At 40.0% G+C, this 19,759-nt stretch overlaps 1 protein-coding gene across 2 annotated transcripts in view; it reads right to left on the bottom strand.

Annotated features, from left to right (window-relative positions):
• The window catches only part of SMARCC1 (SWI/SNF related, matrix associated, actin dependent regulator of chromatin subfamily c member 1), a 187,842-nt gene that overhangs the window by 150,536 nt on the left and 17,547 nt on the right, over nucleotides 1-19,759 (bottom strand). For both annotated transcript variants that reach the window (XM_050942456.1, XM_050942458.1), the window contains exons 3-7: nucleotides 16,251-16,336; nucleotides 11,269-11,350; nucleotides 9,232-9,324; nucleotides 4,510-4,579; nucleotides 1,135-1,204 (exon numbers count right to left, since the gene is read on the bottom strand). In XM_050942456.1, the coding sequence (XP_050798413.1) occupies nucleotides 1,135-1,204; nucleotides 4,510-4,579; nucleotides 9,232-9,324; nucleotides 11,269-11,350; nucleotides 16,251-16,336 (401 nt within the window). The remainder of the gene's footprint in view (nucleotides 1-1,134; nucleotides 1,205-4,509; nucleotides 4,580-9,231; nucleotides 9,325-11,268; nucleotides 11,351-16,250; nucleotides 16,337-19,759) is intronic.

Here is a 19,759-nt window from a genome sequence, read left to right as displayed (position 1 = left end):
GGATAGGATAAGAAGCAATGGGTTTAAATTGCAGCAAGGGAGGTTTAGGTTGGACATTAGGAAAGACTTCATCTGTCAGGGTGGTTAAGCACTGGAATAAATTACCTAAGGAGGTTGTGGCATCTCCATCATTGGAGATCTGAGAGCAGATTAGACAAACACCTGTCGGGGATGGTCTAGACTCTAGATAATACTTAGCCCTGCTTTGAATGCAGGGGACTGGACTGTCCTACGATTCTGTGAAAAGGCACTGGACTGGGACTCAGGAGATTCAGGGTAAATTACCAGGTCTACCAAGCCATTGAAGGAAAAGGTGCCACATCACCAATCCATAACCACTGGCAGTATCACACTGAGCAGCTGTATTACTGTGTAGATGTTAGTCTTAGGCTACGTCTTCACTGTGGAGCTTAACCCGGCACAGCCCTCTATAGTACACACAGCCTGTATTGACAGAAGTTTTTCTGTTGGTGTAGGATCACCACCTCTCTGAACTGCATTAGCTACATTAACAAAAGCAATCTACTGTCAACACAGTTGTGCCTACACTGGAGATTTTGACAGCAAAGGTCTGTCGATTAGGGGTGCGTTGTAGTCACATCCCGACACACAACTATGTCAATAAAATTTTCAAGTGTTATTAGAGTGAACAAAATCTCTTCTCTAGTTCTGGGTACTGCAAGAACTACTAAGTCACTAGGAGGCCATATAGCATGAGACCAATACACTGTGTGTTGGGTATTCCAGCCTGTGTTGCACAATCATTAAAAAAACCTGAAACAATCCAATCAGATGGTGTGCAAAATGGAGAAGGGGGAGGGGGAGGAGAAACGTTTAACTTTTCTTTTACATGAAACCAACGGGCCTGACCCTGTGGCATTATTCTGTATGACTAGAAAAGAAGAGTACAACTACAGGCCATACAAAGCTGGGATGTTACCATTTTGCTCTGGAAAACAATGTGCAAGTTCACTAAACTTAATTACAGCTGCAGAGCAGAAGGTGGTTTGACATGAGAAGAAATCAGAGCCACGAAACCAAGAGGAACAGTTCATCCATATGAAATGATGGATTAAATCATCTGCAATTTCAAACTTAAGAGATGAAGGGTCTCTCCTCTCCTCCTTTCTTTACCTGTCTGGGTAAAAGCCCCAGTGCACCAACACCTGCTTATCTTTCTTCATCACAGGTCTCAACCATTCATCTGCAAAACGAAAAAACAAAGTCAGATTGAGATAGTGAGCTAACTCAAGCAGTGGGACCCTGCCATAGTAAGAGCAGGATTTATTTCAGTCACCTCTACCAAATGTCAGAGGTGGCAGGGAAGCTGCGGGCTGTTTTTTAAAAGCAGCAAAGAATCCTGTGGCACCTTATAGACTAACAGAGGTTTTGGAGCATGAGCTTTCGTGGGTGAATACCCACTTCCTCAGATGCATGTAATGGAAATATCCAGGGGCAGGTATATATATGTGTGCTAGCAAGCAAGCTTTTACTGCTTTTACAGATCCAGACTAACGCTGTTTTTTAAGATACATTTATTTAATTGAACTACAGTGTGCTCAGGGTAAGCAGCAAGATATCATTAGCATTCGTTTGGGACTCTGCATCTGTCCTAAAAACCCTACTCCTGGCCTTTGGACAAGATCTGCAGTGGGCCATTAGAAATGCAAGATCCGCAGTCCTGAGTAGCAGAATGAGATAGGTAAAGAGTACAGCTGCTGCAAACATAGGGCATCTGAGCAGATTTGTTGCCACACTACAATTTAACAAGTTTTTTTTTTAAACCAAAGGCCTATTGCATTCCTTTTAGGCCTCTACAGATTCATAAATGGACCCACTGCCAATTTGTCCACAAGAATAAACTCACTTGAAGAGTATACGTCTCCATTGCTGACACTGCATATACGCTGCAGACTTTAACCCTGAGATCACTGGCTAATCCCCAGAGTTTTAGCACCCTAATGACTGGTCAGTGTGTAAAGACTTGAAAGTGGTCACTTGAAGGCACTGTACTAGAAGAGGGGTAGGATTTTTGGCTGATGGGAGGTAGAGCTGGGTTAAGACTTGCCTGCCCTTGAAAACTCTCCCTCTCCCAGCCTGCCCCGATTCTAGCTGGCCATCTCTCCCTGCCTGCTGCTAGTTTCTAACTCTAACGTACCAGGCTGAGAACCTGGTATGGATCATACAACAGCTCCTGCAGTACAAGGTTCAGTAAGGGGCTACTTAAGAGGCAGAAGTAAGGTGGAGAGAGCCAGGAAGTCTAGTTCCCCAGGACAAATATCTGTTCTAACTATTGTAAGGTTTGAAGCCCAACCCTATCCCTCTGAAAGTTTTTCTTGTCAATTGGAAAATATCTATTCCTCATCCCCACTAGGGTCTTGGCAGCATTCCCCTAGTCTGATTTACACCCATCAGTCTGTTTCACAGGAATTAAACTTCTAGATAAAGTGTACCAGATACAATCCTTAAAAACACTCTTCTTTCAGGAAGATGGTTTTGAAGTGAGAAATAACTAGCCTTACATGAGGGAAAATTCAGATTCTAAAGCAAGCTGGGACCATTGTGATCACCTGTTTGACTTCCTATACAGTATAGGCCATAGAACATCCCCAAAATAATTCTTAAGGCGTAACTTTTAGGAAAGGAGTATGCTAACTCAGCAGAACTTTCAAGGCAATGCTGACCTAGTGAGACTAGTAATCCAATTCTTGTTTCCTTCATGCAGAACGCTGTTACTAAGACACTTGTAATGACAATTGGTGCTTGGATACCGGCCAAACCAGGGACAAAAGAAATGAGTTTTTGCTTATCTTGCAGTGAGCATGGTTCCAATACAGTTAGATAGGTATCTGGCACTAGAGTCAATAGTGGTTTTTCTGAATGATCCTAGCTGTTTTGTAAAAGGTATCTTAAAATATTTTCCCCCCTAATGGCACTGGAGAAGGGGGAGAGGTGTTTAGAAATCTGGAGACTACTACCCATCAAACTGATTTTTAAATGTAGGTGAGAGTGTGAGTCTGAACTATGCAGCTGTATTTCTTGAGTTCATGGCTCCATTTCAGTCAAGCTGTCCCTGAAGCTCAGTAAAGTCAGCACTTAAACAGAGCCATGTAGCTCTAAGAATATAGTTGCAAGTTTGCCACAGATGTCAAACTGCGCTCATGCCTATTCAGGAAATAAATGGATTAAAGAGAGCTTCTGAACACAAATGAGGTAGTTACGTACCATCATTATGTCCCTTGGAGTGCAAAACACATTCTAAGGGATGCCAAAGGATAAAACACAACATGCTGCAGTCTACACAGAGCTAAACACTCCCATCTAGTGGAAATCAGGCGCCAGGGCATAACACTATTTCAGCTTTCTTTGCGATATGTTGCATCAGGGAAATCCAGTTCCACAGAAACAAAGTTATATTGGACAATGAAATTTGAAAAAGGCACTTTTTGTAGTCTTATCTTAAGAAGTAAGGTTCTTTAATAGCTAGCTAGATGTTGTACAATACAAGCATGATAAAATGCTTCTAGATAAACTATGAAACTTCAGATAAGAGTCTCAATGAGAACTGCAATATGGTCTTGATTTATCTAACCCATTCATTTCATTAATTTTCATTGATATTGGATTTCACTGCCACTTGTGGCTTAACCAACGCAGATATACACCCGGAAGCAAGAATGCTAACCACACTTCTATCCCTGTGAAACTATACAAAGTAGTTTTTAAATTCTTATGTGTTTTATTTTGGCTCCAGGGTTCTCTACCACAGATCTAGCTCTGTTTCTTAAGAAGTACTATTAGGAAAGCAGAACATTTAACCTTTTTGCCTATTCTTATATACTATCAATCCTGTCTCAACTTAGTTTTCAGTGTCATTTTTGTACTTAATCCTGGAAGTGTTGATGTGGAGCTATTTTAGCCACAATCCCATTGAATATGGTTTGAAATACATAATTTGTATGGATTAGCTCTATCACCCAGAGATCAGGGGCAAAAACAAATCATCAAGGTGAGGTGGTCCATGGCTGGTTCAGTCTCAAGCCTTGCTTACATCACCAATTCGTAAATTTTTGTCATCTATGACCACTCCTTCCTTTGGCTCTTCCATAATCTTGATTTTCCTTTGCATCTCCTCTAGATTATAAATTTTGAGGCATGGAATGTGATAATGTGTTTTATGCAGCACCCAGCACACTACCAGCGCTTAATGCTAATAGCACAGACTTTCACTCCCTCAAGGCCTACATCATCATATGCTTTCCAGAAAATACAGTTCCAGATCTATAAAAACACTCAGTGTATCCCAACCCACCCACCCCCATAATGTGATGCAGGACATTTAGGACTACAAACCATTTTAAAACAAATATTGAAAGTTACTACTTTCTGAACAGCTCTCAGTATTAAGCTGAGTGCATCCTCCTACCTAGTGGCTTTGTATAGCAACCATCGCTTTAGCAGGTAAGCGTTTTAGCTACAAGATTCAGAGACAAACTCTGTATGATTTACCATCATCCAGTGAGGTAGGATTAGGATAAATATGGTGGGTGGCCTTTGCCTTCTCATCAGTGACGGTTCCCTATGGAAAAAAGTGAAACACTGCTTGAGAATCCATAGCTATACAGAAATAACTTCCTCCTACAAACAGAAAAAAACTTTCCATTTCAGAAACATTAATGGGTGATTTTGGTTATAATACAGTAAGATCCAGAACCCAAGCGTTCAACCCAATTACTTCCAATATTCTAAAGGTATCAGAAAAGTAGGTTGCTGCTCATCTTTTGGAGGTTCTCTCTTTCCCCTCACTATGCTTTTCTTTATTTTAAGAAGGATTGCTTCTGGCACACCATCCTGTTTCCATCTGGTATTGCCTTGGCCCTTCTCACCTCAATCTTTACTTTCCTCTCACTGCTTCTCTCTTACTTTCCTCATTCTTTACTTTCCCAAATCTCAGTTTATGAAAGTCTATTGTAGACATTCCTATGAGAAGATACCCATAACTGTATTTGAATATAAACACTTTGATCCAAACTGTAATTTAAAGTGATACTGTCAATTTGATTTTTTGTTAAATAGACTAAAAAATTCCAATTTCTGATGGATCCCCCTTTAAATAGCATGTCCTGAACTTTAAACAAACCTAAAAAAAGAGTTCCTTAAAAAAAGGCTGTTCTGCTTCCCCTTCAATGTTTTAAAGGATCTGTTTAACAAGGGAAAGGACAACTATGAAGGAGAAAACAATGACACTGACAATATTCAAAGCTCTGTCAAATGCTCATAGTAAATTATAAAAGAGATGCTATTTTCACTGATTTCTTTGTCAGAATAATTTTAGGTATTACTTGTAACTGTAAAAGATAAATGTGTCTGTCTGAAATTATGTATTTTCAAGTTGATAGTGTCCATTTAAATATTATAATATTCAACTGTTTATTGCTTTTAAAAAAAACAGATGCTTGTTAACTGAGGATGTCATATTGCTTGACTGGTTATCTATAATACAAAATTGCCTTTCCTGTGCACTAAAAACATCAAGATTATCCAACTTACTACACAGAACCTCATAGTCACTACACAGCAGACAGAATCATACCCAAGGGACAATCTACAGATATATTTCTTCAAAATCTATGGAATTTTTCTTCAGTGGATGGAGATGTATTAACAGAAATGGAAATGTTGTATAGCATTTTTCACCCAACTGTATTCCAAAACATTTTACAGAATTAGATACTAGATGTGACAAAGTGGGACTGTACTTAATGCTTCTGCTGAATACTGTGGGGGTACCTCAGTTTGCCCTATGCATTTCTTAAGTCTCTAGGGGATGAGATTGTTGCAGAGCAAAGGCCAGTGTGCATAAATGGCTGGCACTCCGTCTCCTGGCAACTAATGGCCGGGGGCCCTTCCCTCCTTGCAAGGGGATAGCTAAAGGTGTTGGAGAACAAAGAGAACAAGAAGTGACCTCCAGCCTGGGAAAAAGGAAAGGTCCAGAAAGGAGGGGCTGGAGAGTTTCAGTCTTGGGCAGGCTGGGGAATTGTAGAGAACCCTGAGATTGGGGGCTTAGTTCCCTACTACCCAGAAGGACCTGACTACGGGAGTCCTGTTTATGCCTACAAGCTCCGGTGTGGACTGTGTTTCTGTCATCTAATAAACCTTCTGTTCTACTTCCTGGCTGAGAGACATGGTGAATTGCAGGAAGCCGGGGGTGCAGGGCCTTGTCTCCCCACAAACTCTGTGACACTACGACAGTAGAAAGCATATGGTTAAGTTACAGGAAACAGAATGATGAATAAATCAAAGCATTCAGCAGACAAGGCTACCATCTGCAAAGGGAAAAAAGTTAGGAGACCTATGCATAGGAAAAGAGATGCATTTAAGATAAGAGCAGAGTATGAGAGAGATACCACCACAAGGCTGTTCAAATGGCAAAGTAAATCCTATTCTTCTAAAATTTACTACTTTATACTTACATAGCCCATTTCACATCTCAAACTCCTTCTACATGAAGGAGTTATCAACATCCTCCCAGTGAAGAAGGTAAGTATTATTGGATTTTAAAGACAGGGAAATAGAGATAGATGCTTAAGTGACTTGCCTAAAAAACACACAGAAGTCTGTAATATAGCCAGGAACAGAACCTAGACTAGACCATCTTCTACCCAGGTGTGCACTGGCCACAGAAACACTTCTTTCTCTATACCAGGGATGAGCAACTTTAAGAAGAACAGGGCCACAAAATCCATTAAAACTCTTTGGTGGGCCCAACATTTTTTTTTAAGAGGTTACATATTGCATAACTCAGAAATGTTTGCCATAATATAACATGTTAACATACAGTTAATCATGTATTAACACTGTAAAACCAAAGTGTTATTCAAAATAAAAATCCCTTTCAGCACAACCTTGGACTTTATTTTAAGAAGATTCAACCTAAATCTTTCACTAACTTTTTTTCAGTGTCCAGAAGAGGAGGGGTATTAATAAATGAAAACAAAAAATAAAAATATATTCATGTTTTTCTCTGCTGTTTATTATTGTTACAGTTCCTCGCCTGTCAGAGTGAAATTCAAGCTTGAGCCTGCCTGTGCACTAAGAAGGGCACATCTATATAATAAGCGGGAACAGTTTCAGTCAGTCAGTTGGTTCCTTCCTTAGACTTCAAAGGATTCAACGTAGAAAAGTTACTTTCATAAGCATAACTAGCCCCAAACAGAACACAATTTCAGTGACCACTTTCTCAGATTTGGGAAATGAGATTCAGAAAGCAGTTTCCGAAACTGAATGTCCCTTTCATCCTTCTTTAAAAAAAGAGGATCAGCCTGCAGTCTGCTCAGTTCTAGTTGGTGTTCATTGAAAACACATGCAAATGAATCATTAAAATGGGTGAGGTGAGGTCAAAGACTTAAAATCCTTAAAACACTGGTGGAAATTAAGCCGCAGCATTTCAATGCCAGTAGTGTACCCGCTAAACACTGACTTGGCACACTTGCAGTTTCAATGCAAATGCAGCACATATTGTAAAGTGGCCAAAATCCAAACCCAACAGGAGAGTCTTAAAAAATTCAAGCTTACTCAGAAACCACCCAGGTGAGCAATGAAATCCAACATATCTTGTCCATGCCTTGCAAATCAGATTCAAATGTCAGGTTTTATCAGCCAAAAATGCCATATTACAGAAAAACAGAATCTTCCATTTTTTCCTGAAACTCCCTAATATCAGAACTTGCAATGTTTTTCAAAAGGTGACAATATCCCCTCAAAGTACAAATAATCTGTCAAGAGACACAACATGGGTAAGGCAATATTTTTTTTATTGGACCAACCTCCGTGTAAGCTCGAAAGCTTGTCTCTGCCACCAACAAAAGATATTACCTCACCCACCTTGTCTCTCTAATATCCTGGGACCCACATAGCTACAACACTGCATACAATAATCTCTCAAGACATTTATCATGATTCATCCATCATATTTCAGTGTATGGCTCCAAGTCGCCATACTTTACATACACTTCACTGTGAAAAGCCACAAATTTGCTATTGTTGCCACCTCAGATTATGTTTGTAACTTTCATGACATTCATGACATGATCAAAGTTCAGTGATTTTCCACACACGACTTTTGATGAACAACGCAGTGCAGTGTTGGGCAATTCACTTCATTGTGCTTCAACAACTGTGCAAACCCAACCTGTGATGTACACATAGTGGGTGGTCTGTCCGTAACAGCATCAGGCAACTTTTTGAAAATCTGCAACACCCTCCTGAACTGCACCAAAAATATCTGGGCCCTTTCTTGTTCTGTGTAATGAGGCTAACTTCATAAGCTCTTCACGCACGTTAAAACTAGTGTAAATCGTCTGGACATATTCAGTAGCTGAGCTGCATCTGACACATCTGTACTCTACTGTCAAAAGAAATGAAGAACAATTGAGCATAATTTTGGTTAACTTTTCTTCCACATGTTCATGCATATCTGAAACTCTGCAAAACTATACATTAAGATATACTGTTTTGAATTGTTTTTAAAAACCATTTTCTCATCAAGTAGAAATGCCTTCTCCATTTGCATTTCACATCAACCATTAGCAGTATATTTGTCATACTTGGCACTGCGATTGGTGCTGTAGAAATGGTTCGAGTTATATTCTTTTGTCACTGCCATGACTAGCAAACAAACGAGGCACTGAGGCTTATGTCCATTTTCAGTAAAAAGATATTCACGCTCCCACTGTTCATGAAAGACATTTCTTATAATTTTATCACAAGTTAACAAAAATTAAGACAAAAGTATCAGCCATGAGTTTGTCAAAGCACCAATTCCCACTACACTTGTGGTGCAGTGGATACAGACCTGATGTTTCAGGGTATTGAATTTCCTTGTATTCAGCCTACATGCAACCCAAGAAAGCCCACAATGAATCCCCCTAGTGATCAGTCTTCCACACTGAAACAAGCATTTTATACTCTCAGTATATTTATCACAGCAAAAAAGCTGAACAATAAAAATAAATGTCACAGCAGAATAAGTCATCTGTTAACTGTTGGCAGGCCAAATAAAATGATCTGGAAAGACAAATGCAGTTCCAGGACACCAGTTGCCCACTGCTCCTCTATACTATTTAATTTTTGGAAACTCAATTCTAAAGTAATCTCTCTACAGTTGTCCTTTATAAACAGCTGCAAAAACAAAACCTACAAAAATGCAAGGCTGTTACAAACATATGTTACCTGGTGACGTTTGACAATGTCCTTTAGTTTATTAGCCAACTTCAATTCGATATCTGGAATGAGGTAGATTGTTGGTCTGCTCAGACAATTATTCTAGAGGAGAAAGGACAAAACTTTAAATCAGAAACTAGTGGATCAAAGGCATGAACCCATCAGGGATTAATTACTGCATTAAACATTACTGCTTGACAAACACTAATGCAGAGGTTCTGTGCTGAGCCTAACTAGGCATTTTAGCGCCCATGGCAAGCAAGCATATCTGCATCCCCTAGAGGTGATGTGTGGGTGGGTGGGGATATGTGCCCCTTTTCCCTCCTCCCCACAATTTCTGCCTTCCATGTAGCAGAGAGGTTTTCAAACTGTGGGGGCATGTCCTACAGTTTGAGAACTGTTGCGCCTCCTGTCAGGAGCTGACAGATCAGAAGCTGGTGGGAGGTGGGGCACTGGCTGGCTGCCCAGCAACCCCCTCTGCTCTTTTCCCTGAGCTCGGCCACCTCTGCACAGATGGGCACTCCCCAGGCAGGGTGGGCAGCACAGCTCTGAGTTGTGCCCCAACATGCTTTTGCCTCTCCCCAACACCACCTCAGGGGCCTGGCACCACCCCAGGGGCTTGTCCCTGTCAATGGAGCCCAGCTGCCAACTTCGAATTCCAGAGCTGGAAAACCTCTGTGTTAAATGGAAGGCAGAAATGGGGGGGAGGGGGAGAGACACACAGCAAGACATGTGACCCTCTGACACCTCCCATGCGGCCCCATTTTTTCACACCCTGGGTGGCTGTCCCGCTCACCCCACCTGAGTTCTGTGCACCAGCATGTTCTTGGCCCATTGAAGAAAATGGGAAGATTCTCAACTTCACTGTGCTTTGGATCGAGTCCTGAGCATGCTACTATAAATGGAAAACTAAACACCATGTTCAATACATCCAGCTAGGATCTCACCCTACAGCACTAGTGTCTACAGATTTCAATGTTACCAGCTATCTTTAATCAAATCACAGCAAAACAATTTATTCCAAAATGTCGAAGAAGAGTGTCACTTTTTGGGTTCTTTCCCTCTTGTTTCTGATTTTGCTAAATAATTTAAAAGTGGTACAAGCAAGAGTATTGGCCTAGACCCTACAGATCATCACAGGAAACAATCACTGACACAGTAATAAACTTAATTTTAAATTGACCTGCTCTGGTGGGGAAGTGAGTAGATCACGGTAATGGCACAAGGACAAGGGATGAGTAATACGATACAGCGCTTTTCCACATCTACGTCAACGATTCAAATTTGACTCTGGACAGAAATGAGCTGCTACCATATGGCAGCTGTTCTGTAGCTCAGACAAAATGAAGTTGGAGTTTCAGTCCATTTACTAGTGGAGAGGTACTCTCATCAGAAACAAAACGAGAACTTTCACTCTAGCTGGTAGTCTTAGGTGAGCCAAGGGTGGATTTTGATGAATAAAATTAATTATCTGCACACTACTCAAGGTGGCCTCTCCAAGTCAGGACTGAGGCACATTGGTGGGATGTTGAAGTTTCTATTGCTGCTGCTCGTAATGTACTTCTACACCTGCCCTTACAACCCAGCATCTTTCAAGAGCAGTAAATTCACTTTTTGCCCTAACGTAAGTGGCCAGGCTTTTGCAAGAATAGTTCTGTTTCACAAATGTTTACTAAAGTCTAAAGCATAATGTTTTAACCCGTTAAAGATACCGGACTGTAGATGCTCAATTTTATTTTAAAGTTAAAAAATAGTTGTCTAACGATTTTAAAGCTCAAAATTATTTCCCCACCCTCTCAGGTTTCTCTGTACTAAGTATTCCCCCTAGTCAACCACACTAATTTCAGAGACTCTCAATGAAAAGAAAGGAAGACCAGACTGAAAAAGAGAAAAAAGTTACATTCAGAGAAATTCAAGAAAGTTTGGAATTCTTATGCAGGTCACACCTCTAAGGGACCTAAAAGCTAGAAGGTCATTTCCCCAAAGAAAGTGGAAAATACACTGAAACACAAAACAGAATATGTTTATGGTTATAAAATGTCTTGCCTGCACTAGTGTTTTTTCAATGTTCATGAACATCTCCACATTTCGATCCATTCGCGATGGATTCTGCAGATCAAACCTCCGCCTGTTAATGAGGAAAATGATTGAAAGATATTGAAGACTTCAACTTGCCCTATTGGCAACAGCAAAGAATCTTTAGACTTTTTTATATTTGGTTTTGACCAAGAAGTGATATTTAAAACTATGCACAAATTATACTGGTATATTTAATATTAACAGAGAATGGAATTCTTACAGTATCTGCATGCATGAACATAAATTATTAACAGAGCTTTAGAGTACAATAGAAATGGTTCAACCATGTTACTCTTGCTCCACTTAGTAAAAAGGGAACAGTCAATCCCAATCAACAAAATGCAGTTGATTTGTAAACTCTTGGTAGCACAATGTAATCCAAGGCTGAAGTTCTATTATCCAATATGATTAGCAACAAAACCTTGGAGCAAGACAGGTAGCCAATTAACTACATTTCTATACTCTAGAGTGATCAGACAACAGCAATTAATTAAAAGCAGCTGAGAATATCATTTTCTTTTATTGAGACAGAGCTCACAATGGCATCAGCAGCAGATAAGAGACTACAGTACTGGGAGCACAGGTAAATCAATGTTCATCTCTTTAAAAGACTGCTTTCTATTTATATTTCTGTTGCATTCACTAGTCTATTGGTTATGTTGAGCAATCATTTGTAGGCCTACATTCTAACCTCAGAAGCAAGCAGCACATCTTATTAAATCCACTACTGTGCTTTTTTGAACTAGATACATCTGAAAAAAACACTATTCCACGCCTGGAATATATATTGTAGACATAACTGAAACAATGTATTACATCCATCCTCACACTGGAATATGATTCTTGGCCTATTGTTAAGTGGGAAATCTTTTACAATAACCCAAGTTATTAATCTAACGATGCAGAGACACAGTAATGTGACTTCTTTCTGAAGTCATGGGATGGATTCCTTCAAATCTAAAATGATTTAGTTTCCCATCTCAATACTAAGGATTTGGGTGACAGCTGTAAAGAATTTTAAAGGTTAGGATATATGTTTAGATACAACAAGATTCCGCAATTTGACAGGCTCCAGGAGTTTCTGATCTCCAACAATTCACCTTGCATTATTAATTTGTTAAATGCTAGCAGTGTGGTTATCTGCAGTAAGTGGTTGTGAGCTTCACTTTGGCAACCAGAAGGTTTAGAAGCAAAGCTGCTGATAAAGAATTCAGTATCGGGTTCTTAGGGTATGTCTACATCTACAATTTTGCAGCGCTGGTTGTTACAGCTGTATAGGGCCAGCGCTGCAGAGTGGCCACACTTACAGCAGCCAGCGCTGCAAGTGGTGTTAGATGTGGCCACACTGCAGCGCTGTTGGGCGGCTTGCAGGGGGGTTCGGGGAACGCGAGAGCAAACCGCAGGGAAGGAGGAGAGGAGACCAGCTTCCCCGCGGTTTGCTCTCGCGTTCCCCGAACCCCCCTGCAAACCGCAGGGAAGGAGACCTGCTTGCTCGGGGTTCGGGGAACGCGAGAGCAAACCGCAGGGAAGGAGACCTGCTTGCTCGGGGATTCGGGAAACGCGAGAGCAAACCGCAGGGAAGGAGACCTGCTTGCACAGGGGTTCGGGGAACGCGAGAGCAAACCGGGGAAGGAGACCAGCTTCGCCGCGGTTTGCTCTCGCGTTCCCCGAACCCCCCTGCAAACCGCAGGGAAGGAGACCTGCTTGAACGGGGGTACGGGGAACGCGAGAGCAAATCGGGGAAGGAGACCAGCTTCGCCGCGGTTTGCTCTCGCGTTCCCCGAACCCCCTTGCAAACCGCAGGGAAGGAGACCTGTTTGCACGGGGGTTCGGGGAACGCGAGAGCAAACCGGGGAAGGAGACCAGCTTCGCCGCGGTTTGCTCTCGCGTTCCCCAAACCCCCCTGCAAACCGCAGGGAAGGAGACCTGCTTGCTCGGGGGTTCGGGGAACGCGAGAGCAAACCGGGGAAGGAGACCTGCTTGATTACCAGAGGCTTCCTCAGGTATGCTGGGATACCTGCTTATTCCACGGAGGTCAAGAAAAGCGCTGGTAAGTGTCTACACTTGATTACAAGCGCTGGATCACCAGCGCTGGATCCTCTACACCCGAGACAAAACGGGAGTACGGCCAGCGCTGCAAACAGGGAGTTGCAGCGCTGGTGATGCCCTGCAGATGTGTACACCTCCTAAGTTGCAGCGCTGTAACCCCCTCACCAGCGCTGCAACTTTGTGATGTAGACAAGCCCTCAGTTGGGGTGTATGACTTTCTGTTTGAGCATAGTGCTACACACAATAAAAGGGATTAAGTGGTGGTTAGTGTACAAAATGTAGTAAGTAGCAGTATACTTAAAATACACAAAACACCTAAGATTGTTACAGCTCATAAATATGTAATGACATTAAATTCAGTTTTACACATCCTGATGTGCAAGTTTGAATTTTACAACTTCAAAAGCTCACATTAACCTAAATATTTATAACCTCATAATCTCATGTAATTTTATGTTAGTTTACTAATCTAAGCAAGGGCATTACAGCTACCACTTTACCTTTATCTATCTGATGTCCTTAAGTATTGCAGCACATATAGTCCTCCACATGGAGGGATCTTTATAATACACCAGAGAGGTGTACATCACTAGACATTCACATTTGTGAAAGGTTGTTTCTTTCCCTAGTGGTTTCGATTTTCAGCCAATGATCTGGGATTTTTTCCACAGAGGACTGTTATGTTGTAATGCCCAACATAATAAAAAGAAGTTAAGGACAATCACTTATTTTTGTATGCTTGTCTTTCAGCCGTAAAGTCCTCTATATTTAAATGTCAATATTACATGTCAACATAAATGTCATCTTAAAGTGACTGACAGAACAAGAAATCTTAAAAAGTTGCATACGGAACACTTCTGGACTGGTGGAGGGTGGGCTTGATGATCTATAATGTATTATTCTAACTGCCTTGATTAAAAAATCTTGCCCCAATACACACATACTGAAATCATTTCACAATCTTTTGGTCAAAATGTGATCTTCTGATAGCTGCTCTGATTGAGATTAATGGGACAATGTTAAGCATTAGGAAAGTGGACACAAAGAAAATTAAAATATCGATGATGTTCACAAGCAATTTTCAGACGCAGACTCTACTATTTCAATCATTTTCAAAACACGTGTTAAGGCTTAAACATCTGTATAAATCAGGTCACTTATTTAGGTGCTTAGCTTTAACCAACCATGTTCGAAAATTTTGGTCCAAGTCAACACTAAGGATTCATTTCACTTTGTTCATACATTCACATTTTATTTAACCTTCCCTAAAAGCACTCATGTTACTTCTTAACATATAAACAGCAGCATATACTGTATTGGGCAATTAAAAAAAAAAATCACTTGAAGATCACTAGGAGGTCCTCCTGTCTTCTTGTTTAACTAATTAAGTCTAGAGCAACAAGCTTTAGAGAACATCTGTTTGAATTACAATGATAAGGTACGTCCAGCTGCACTGGATAAGTGCATTTTTCAGACATACCTATTATGACCAGGAAAGGTACTTCTCCTATAAGACAGATCATTCACAAACAGGTTAACCAAGAGCGACAATGCATACCATTGAAAAAACAAAGTATCATGCATCAGGCACATCATATTATTTGGTCAAGTCAGTGAAGGGAACATTCCAGGTTCTACATCTGATCCTCAATGTTAAATTCTCAAGTATCATTTCCTTCCCCACTCCACATGCATACACACACACAAGACACTACCAGCTAGTTTTGAGACATCAGCAAGAGAGGGAGGAGAGAGGATGCGGCCAAATGTCAGTTTTGCTCTCATTCAGACTTCTGTAACTGGGAAATAAGTTTGTCTGAAAAGAAAAGAATATTTACTGTGTGGGAGCTAACTGAGGTGCTTTTCCATTGAGACTCAGAGGAAACACAAAGCCCCCGAAAGACATACTATTCAGAATATCTCAGGCAGCAGTTGTCTGTGGCTGGGTATTAGCATTGTAGGAAAGAGAGAAGTTAACTTATGGCAGCTTCTTATTCTTTCATGTCCTGCAAATGCAGTTAGGGGACACAGCACCATCTATCTTACAAAAATAATACTAGAACATGGCTTATTTTTGCCTTTTGATTTGCTCTTTAGGGGGTAATCTGAACCCAGGTACACTCACGGGCCTTCACAGCACTTGAAAAAGAACTACATAAATGAAGGGGAAATTTCTGCCTTACTTTTAACTGAGTTATTGCTCTTTTATATTGACTATTTTCAGTTCTCAGTTTTCTCAATGATAATAATTTACTTATTATGTAACTTCCCACATGATACACATCACTGGACTCCAAATGGACAGTTTTGAACACATCAATATTTATATAGGCAGTGGTTTTATGAAACTTGCATTCTTTATTTATGAACACAGATGAACAGTAACAAAGCATTTTCTATTTATTAGCCTCTATGTGGTGCTTCGTATTTGCAGACATTAATTAAGCCTAACAATATCCACAAGTAAGAATAATCCACATTTTACAGATGGAGAAACTGAGGTACAGAGAGATTCAGCTATTTGGCCAATTTGACACAGAAAATAGATGGCAAAAATGGGATTATAAACTCAGGAGATCCTAACTCCCACTCTGAAACTACAGCCATCAGTTCACAATACTTCTCGTCTTTAGATAACTTTAAATAGAGTACATGCATCCAATGAAGTGGGTATTCACCCACGAAAGCTCATGCTTCAAAACTTCTGTTAGTCTATAAGGTGCCACAGGACTCTTTGCTGCTTTTAAATAGAGCATCAGCTAGAAAAATTTATTCCTCGTCTCAACTCCCTTTCCCACTCAACTCTTCAAGGAAGTGTATTAAAATTGCAAGTAGTTTGAATAGGCATTTCATTTGTTTAGTTTCATGCAGAAGGTGTATAAATTCAAGTAAAAACTTACCAGCCCTGTTCATTCTTATACTTGTAAGCAGCACCAAGAATATGACATAATGTACCTCCAGCTTTAAAATCCATGAAGCACTTGGCCTAGAATCAGGAGACAGAAGTGTGAACATTGACCAAAAGTGACATCTTCAATGCTATGATAGCAAAGGTATGCTTTGTATCATTAAATGTACACAATTCTGTACAGAACACAAATCCAACAAACTCACAAATGTACCATTCCATTTTCATCTGGGGCTTACTTTATAAAGCTTTACTCTTCACTCACTTCAAAACATTCCAAGTAGTAAAAAAACAAATACACATTCAAATTTAAGTAGCTTAATTGTAAAACACACAGAGAAATCAGATGCATCCTAAATTTCATCTTAATACAGTCCATTCCTTTATATTTCTATTTCCCACAGACTGGGGGCTCAAAGGCCAACTCTGATATGTATTTTCATATTTATATGGAAATCAATGTTCTACAGAATCACAGAAATGTAGGGCTAGAAGGGACCTTGAGAAGTCACCAACTCCCGCCTGCTGTGCTGTGGCAGGACCAAGTAAACCTAGACCATCCCTGACACGTGTTTGCCAAACTTAAAAACAAAAACAAAAACAAAAAATCCAACCCTCCAATGGGAATTCCACAGCCTTGCTTGGAAGCCTGTTTCAGAACTTAACTACCCTTATAGTTAGAAAGACTTTCCTAATATCTAATCTAAATTTGATTTTCCTCATGGAGCCACAGTGACCCTTTTCCATTCTTCATCTCAGGATAGTTTGTAGTTGTGTCTATAATACTGTCTGCTTGAGAAACTACCAGATCTCCTGAACTCCTTTCTCCTCTAGATTTTCTTCCCACCAGACTTTACCTACCAGTTCTTTGAGTTTGTTAAAACCTGTTTTTTTAAAGTCCATTGTCCTTATTCTGTTGCGCTCATTTCTTCCTTTCCTTAGGATCATGAAATCTATAATTTCATGACCACTTTCTCCCAAATTGCCTTCCACCTTCAGATTTGCTACCAATTCCTCCATGTCTGTCAGAATCAAGTCTAAAATAGCTGTCCTCCTGATTACTTCCTTCACTTTTTGAAAAGTAACATTGTCCTCAATACATTCCAAGAACTAACTAGAAATGTTATGTTTTGCTGTATCACTTTTTCAACAGCTGCCTGGGTAGTTAAACTCTTCCATTCCTACCAGGTCTTGGGGTTTGGATACCTCTTATTTGTTCTAGAAATGCCTCATCCACCGCCTCTTCCTGATTTGATGGTGCATACTACACCTCTACCATGACATCATCCCTATTTTTTAACCCTTTTAGCTTTACCCAGAGAATCTCAACTGGTCAGCCTCTCACTTCCTTCTGGATCTCAGAACAAGTGCATATATTCTTGATGTATAATGCAGCACTCTTCCCCAAGCCCCCGGCACAGGATTCTTACATATTGTAAGAACATAATGTATCACTGAGACCCCATCTATGAAAAATAGAAACAAAGGAATGGAATGGATTAAAGAGATAAAGGAGAATCTCAGTATTTGTTTTAAAAAGAACATTTCGGACTGTTTTCCTAATGAAGATATCCTTGAAAAAAAAAAAAAAAAGATATAAACCAATCAGCTGGGCTCCACTTCTGCAGCAGGAGGACTGGATGGGGCAGATCCTGAAGATCCCTTTCTGTGTATAAGTTTTTGTAACAAAAAAAGTTTATCTTGTGAGGACCAGCAAAAAATTGTTTTCCAGACTTATTGCTAAATGCACCTCACACTTATTTATTAGAGTACCTGAAGCATACAAGGCATTATTTCAAGTCAACCAATAAAACAGGGTATACCATACCACGCATCACCAAAAAAAAAAAAGGGAGTGGGGGAGACATTTTAGATAAAAATCCAGAATTGAGAGTAGATCATCAGTTGAAGATTTAAAAGATCCGTTAGGTCACATTCAGTCTCTAAGGAGTCAATATAGGATTGTTTTCTAGAGCAAGGACAAAACAGTGGAGAGGACTCTAGTTTTAAATTGGAAAGCATGCTTCAGATTTTAACATTCTTTGCCAAGGTCGCTAGTCAGGATATTTGTAAGTTTAGAGCTGACTGAAAATTTGACAATTTTTCCACTGAAAATCCATTTTCAACAAGATCCAGCAGGAAGAGTTCTCGGGTAAAGGATGCAATTACTGGAGAAATCCAGAGGGGGAGGGAGGGAGAGAGAGAGAGAGAGAGAGAGAGAGAGAGACAGAGAGACAGAGAGAGAGACAGAACACACCCCAGATCCAGAATTGCCAACAGCCGTGTGGTTAGGGTACTGCGGGAGACTCAAATTCAAGTCCCTGCTCTGCCTGATTTGCAACAAGGACTTGAATCTGGATGTCTCACATCACAGGTGAGCACCCTACCACCAGGCTATTGGTTATTTAGGGTTGGTCGGTCTTGTTCTTAATACAGCAACTAAAGAAATAAGGAATTGTTCAAATGTCATTACAGGCTTAATTTGATCCCATACAATTCTATATATTTAGACTATTTTAATGACTGGAAGTACTGAAAAATGCATGTGTTTAATAATTGCCATTTTGAGATGTTTGCATAGATATTCTTGTTTATCAAATTATTTGTTTAATAATAGGTATGTATAGCTGTGTTTTGTCATGAGTAAACAACTAAAATCCTTGGTGAAATAAAATCTCTCTTACATAGCCACACTTTAAAGCTACATAATAAAATGTCCGTGACTCTGAAGCTTAGTCTAAAATAATCATGGAATTATTGATACAGGGAGTGTTCTGTGACTTCTCTTTATTATTACAGTGGCCTCACTAGTCTTCCTCCCCATTTGTTGTGTCCACTTTTTATCTCTCATCATATGCTTAGCTTGTAAGCTCTTCTGAACAGGGACCATTATTCTATTACACGTGTGTAGAGTACCTAGCATAATGGAGGCATGATCTTTCACTGGAACCTCTAGGCACATTATTCCCAAACTGGCATTAATATTGAACAAGAACAACAATTCTTTGCAGCCCTCAAAACGTTACTAAATATACAAAACCAATGTGCAGTAATACACTATTCATTTTAAAGAGATTTTTAGATGGTCTATGGTACATGCCAAATTTGCAAGTCATTTCCTCAAAGTATTTTGGGCTAATTATGCATCTAGGTGACACAGGTGTAAATTGGGGAGTATTAACCCATTTGTCTCAATTGGTAGGATTAAGGTTTTAAAGTCTATTCTGAGGATTTCACTAATCAATTAAAAAAACAATGAATATACTGAAGATTCCAAATTTAAAGCAATAAAGAGATTTGTTAAGTCAGTCTAAGGAGTAGTATTTTATTACATTGACCTTTCCAACTGATGATAGGAGAGATCTCAGTTTTAGAGTTACTGCAGATTAGTGGTAGTTATGAATTCATGTCATGTATTTATAATTCAGGTAATATATTTTCTAACCAGAATACATATGCTCAAATAACATTACCGTTAGTCGTTTTAGCAGTCGAGAAAGG

This window comes from Gopherus flavomarginatus, chromosome 2, assembly GCF_025201925.1.
Source record: "Gopherus flavomarginatus isolate rGopFla2 chromosome 2, rGopFla2.mat.asm, whole genome shotgun sequence".
In the NCBI taxonomy this organism is placed as follows: Eukaryota; Metazoa; Chordata; order Testudines; family Testudinidae; genus Gopherus; species Gopherus flavomarginatus.
The sequence above is the reverse complement of the archived record's forward strand: the minus strand, read 5'-3'. Positions and strand labels throughout refer to the sequence as shown.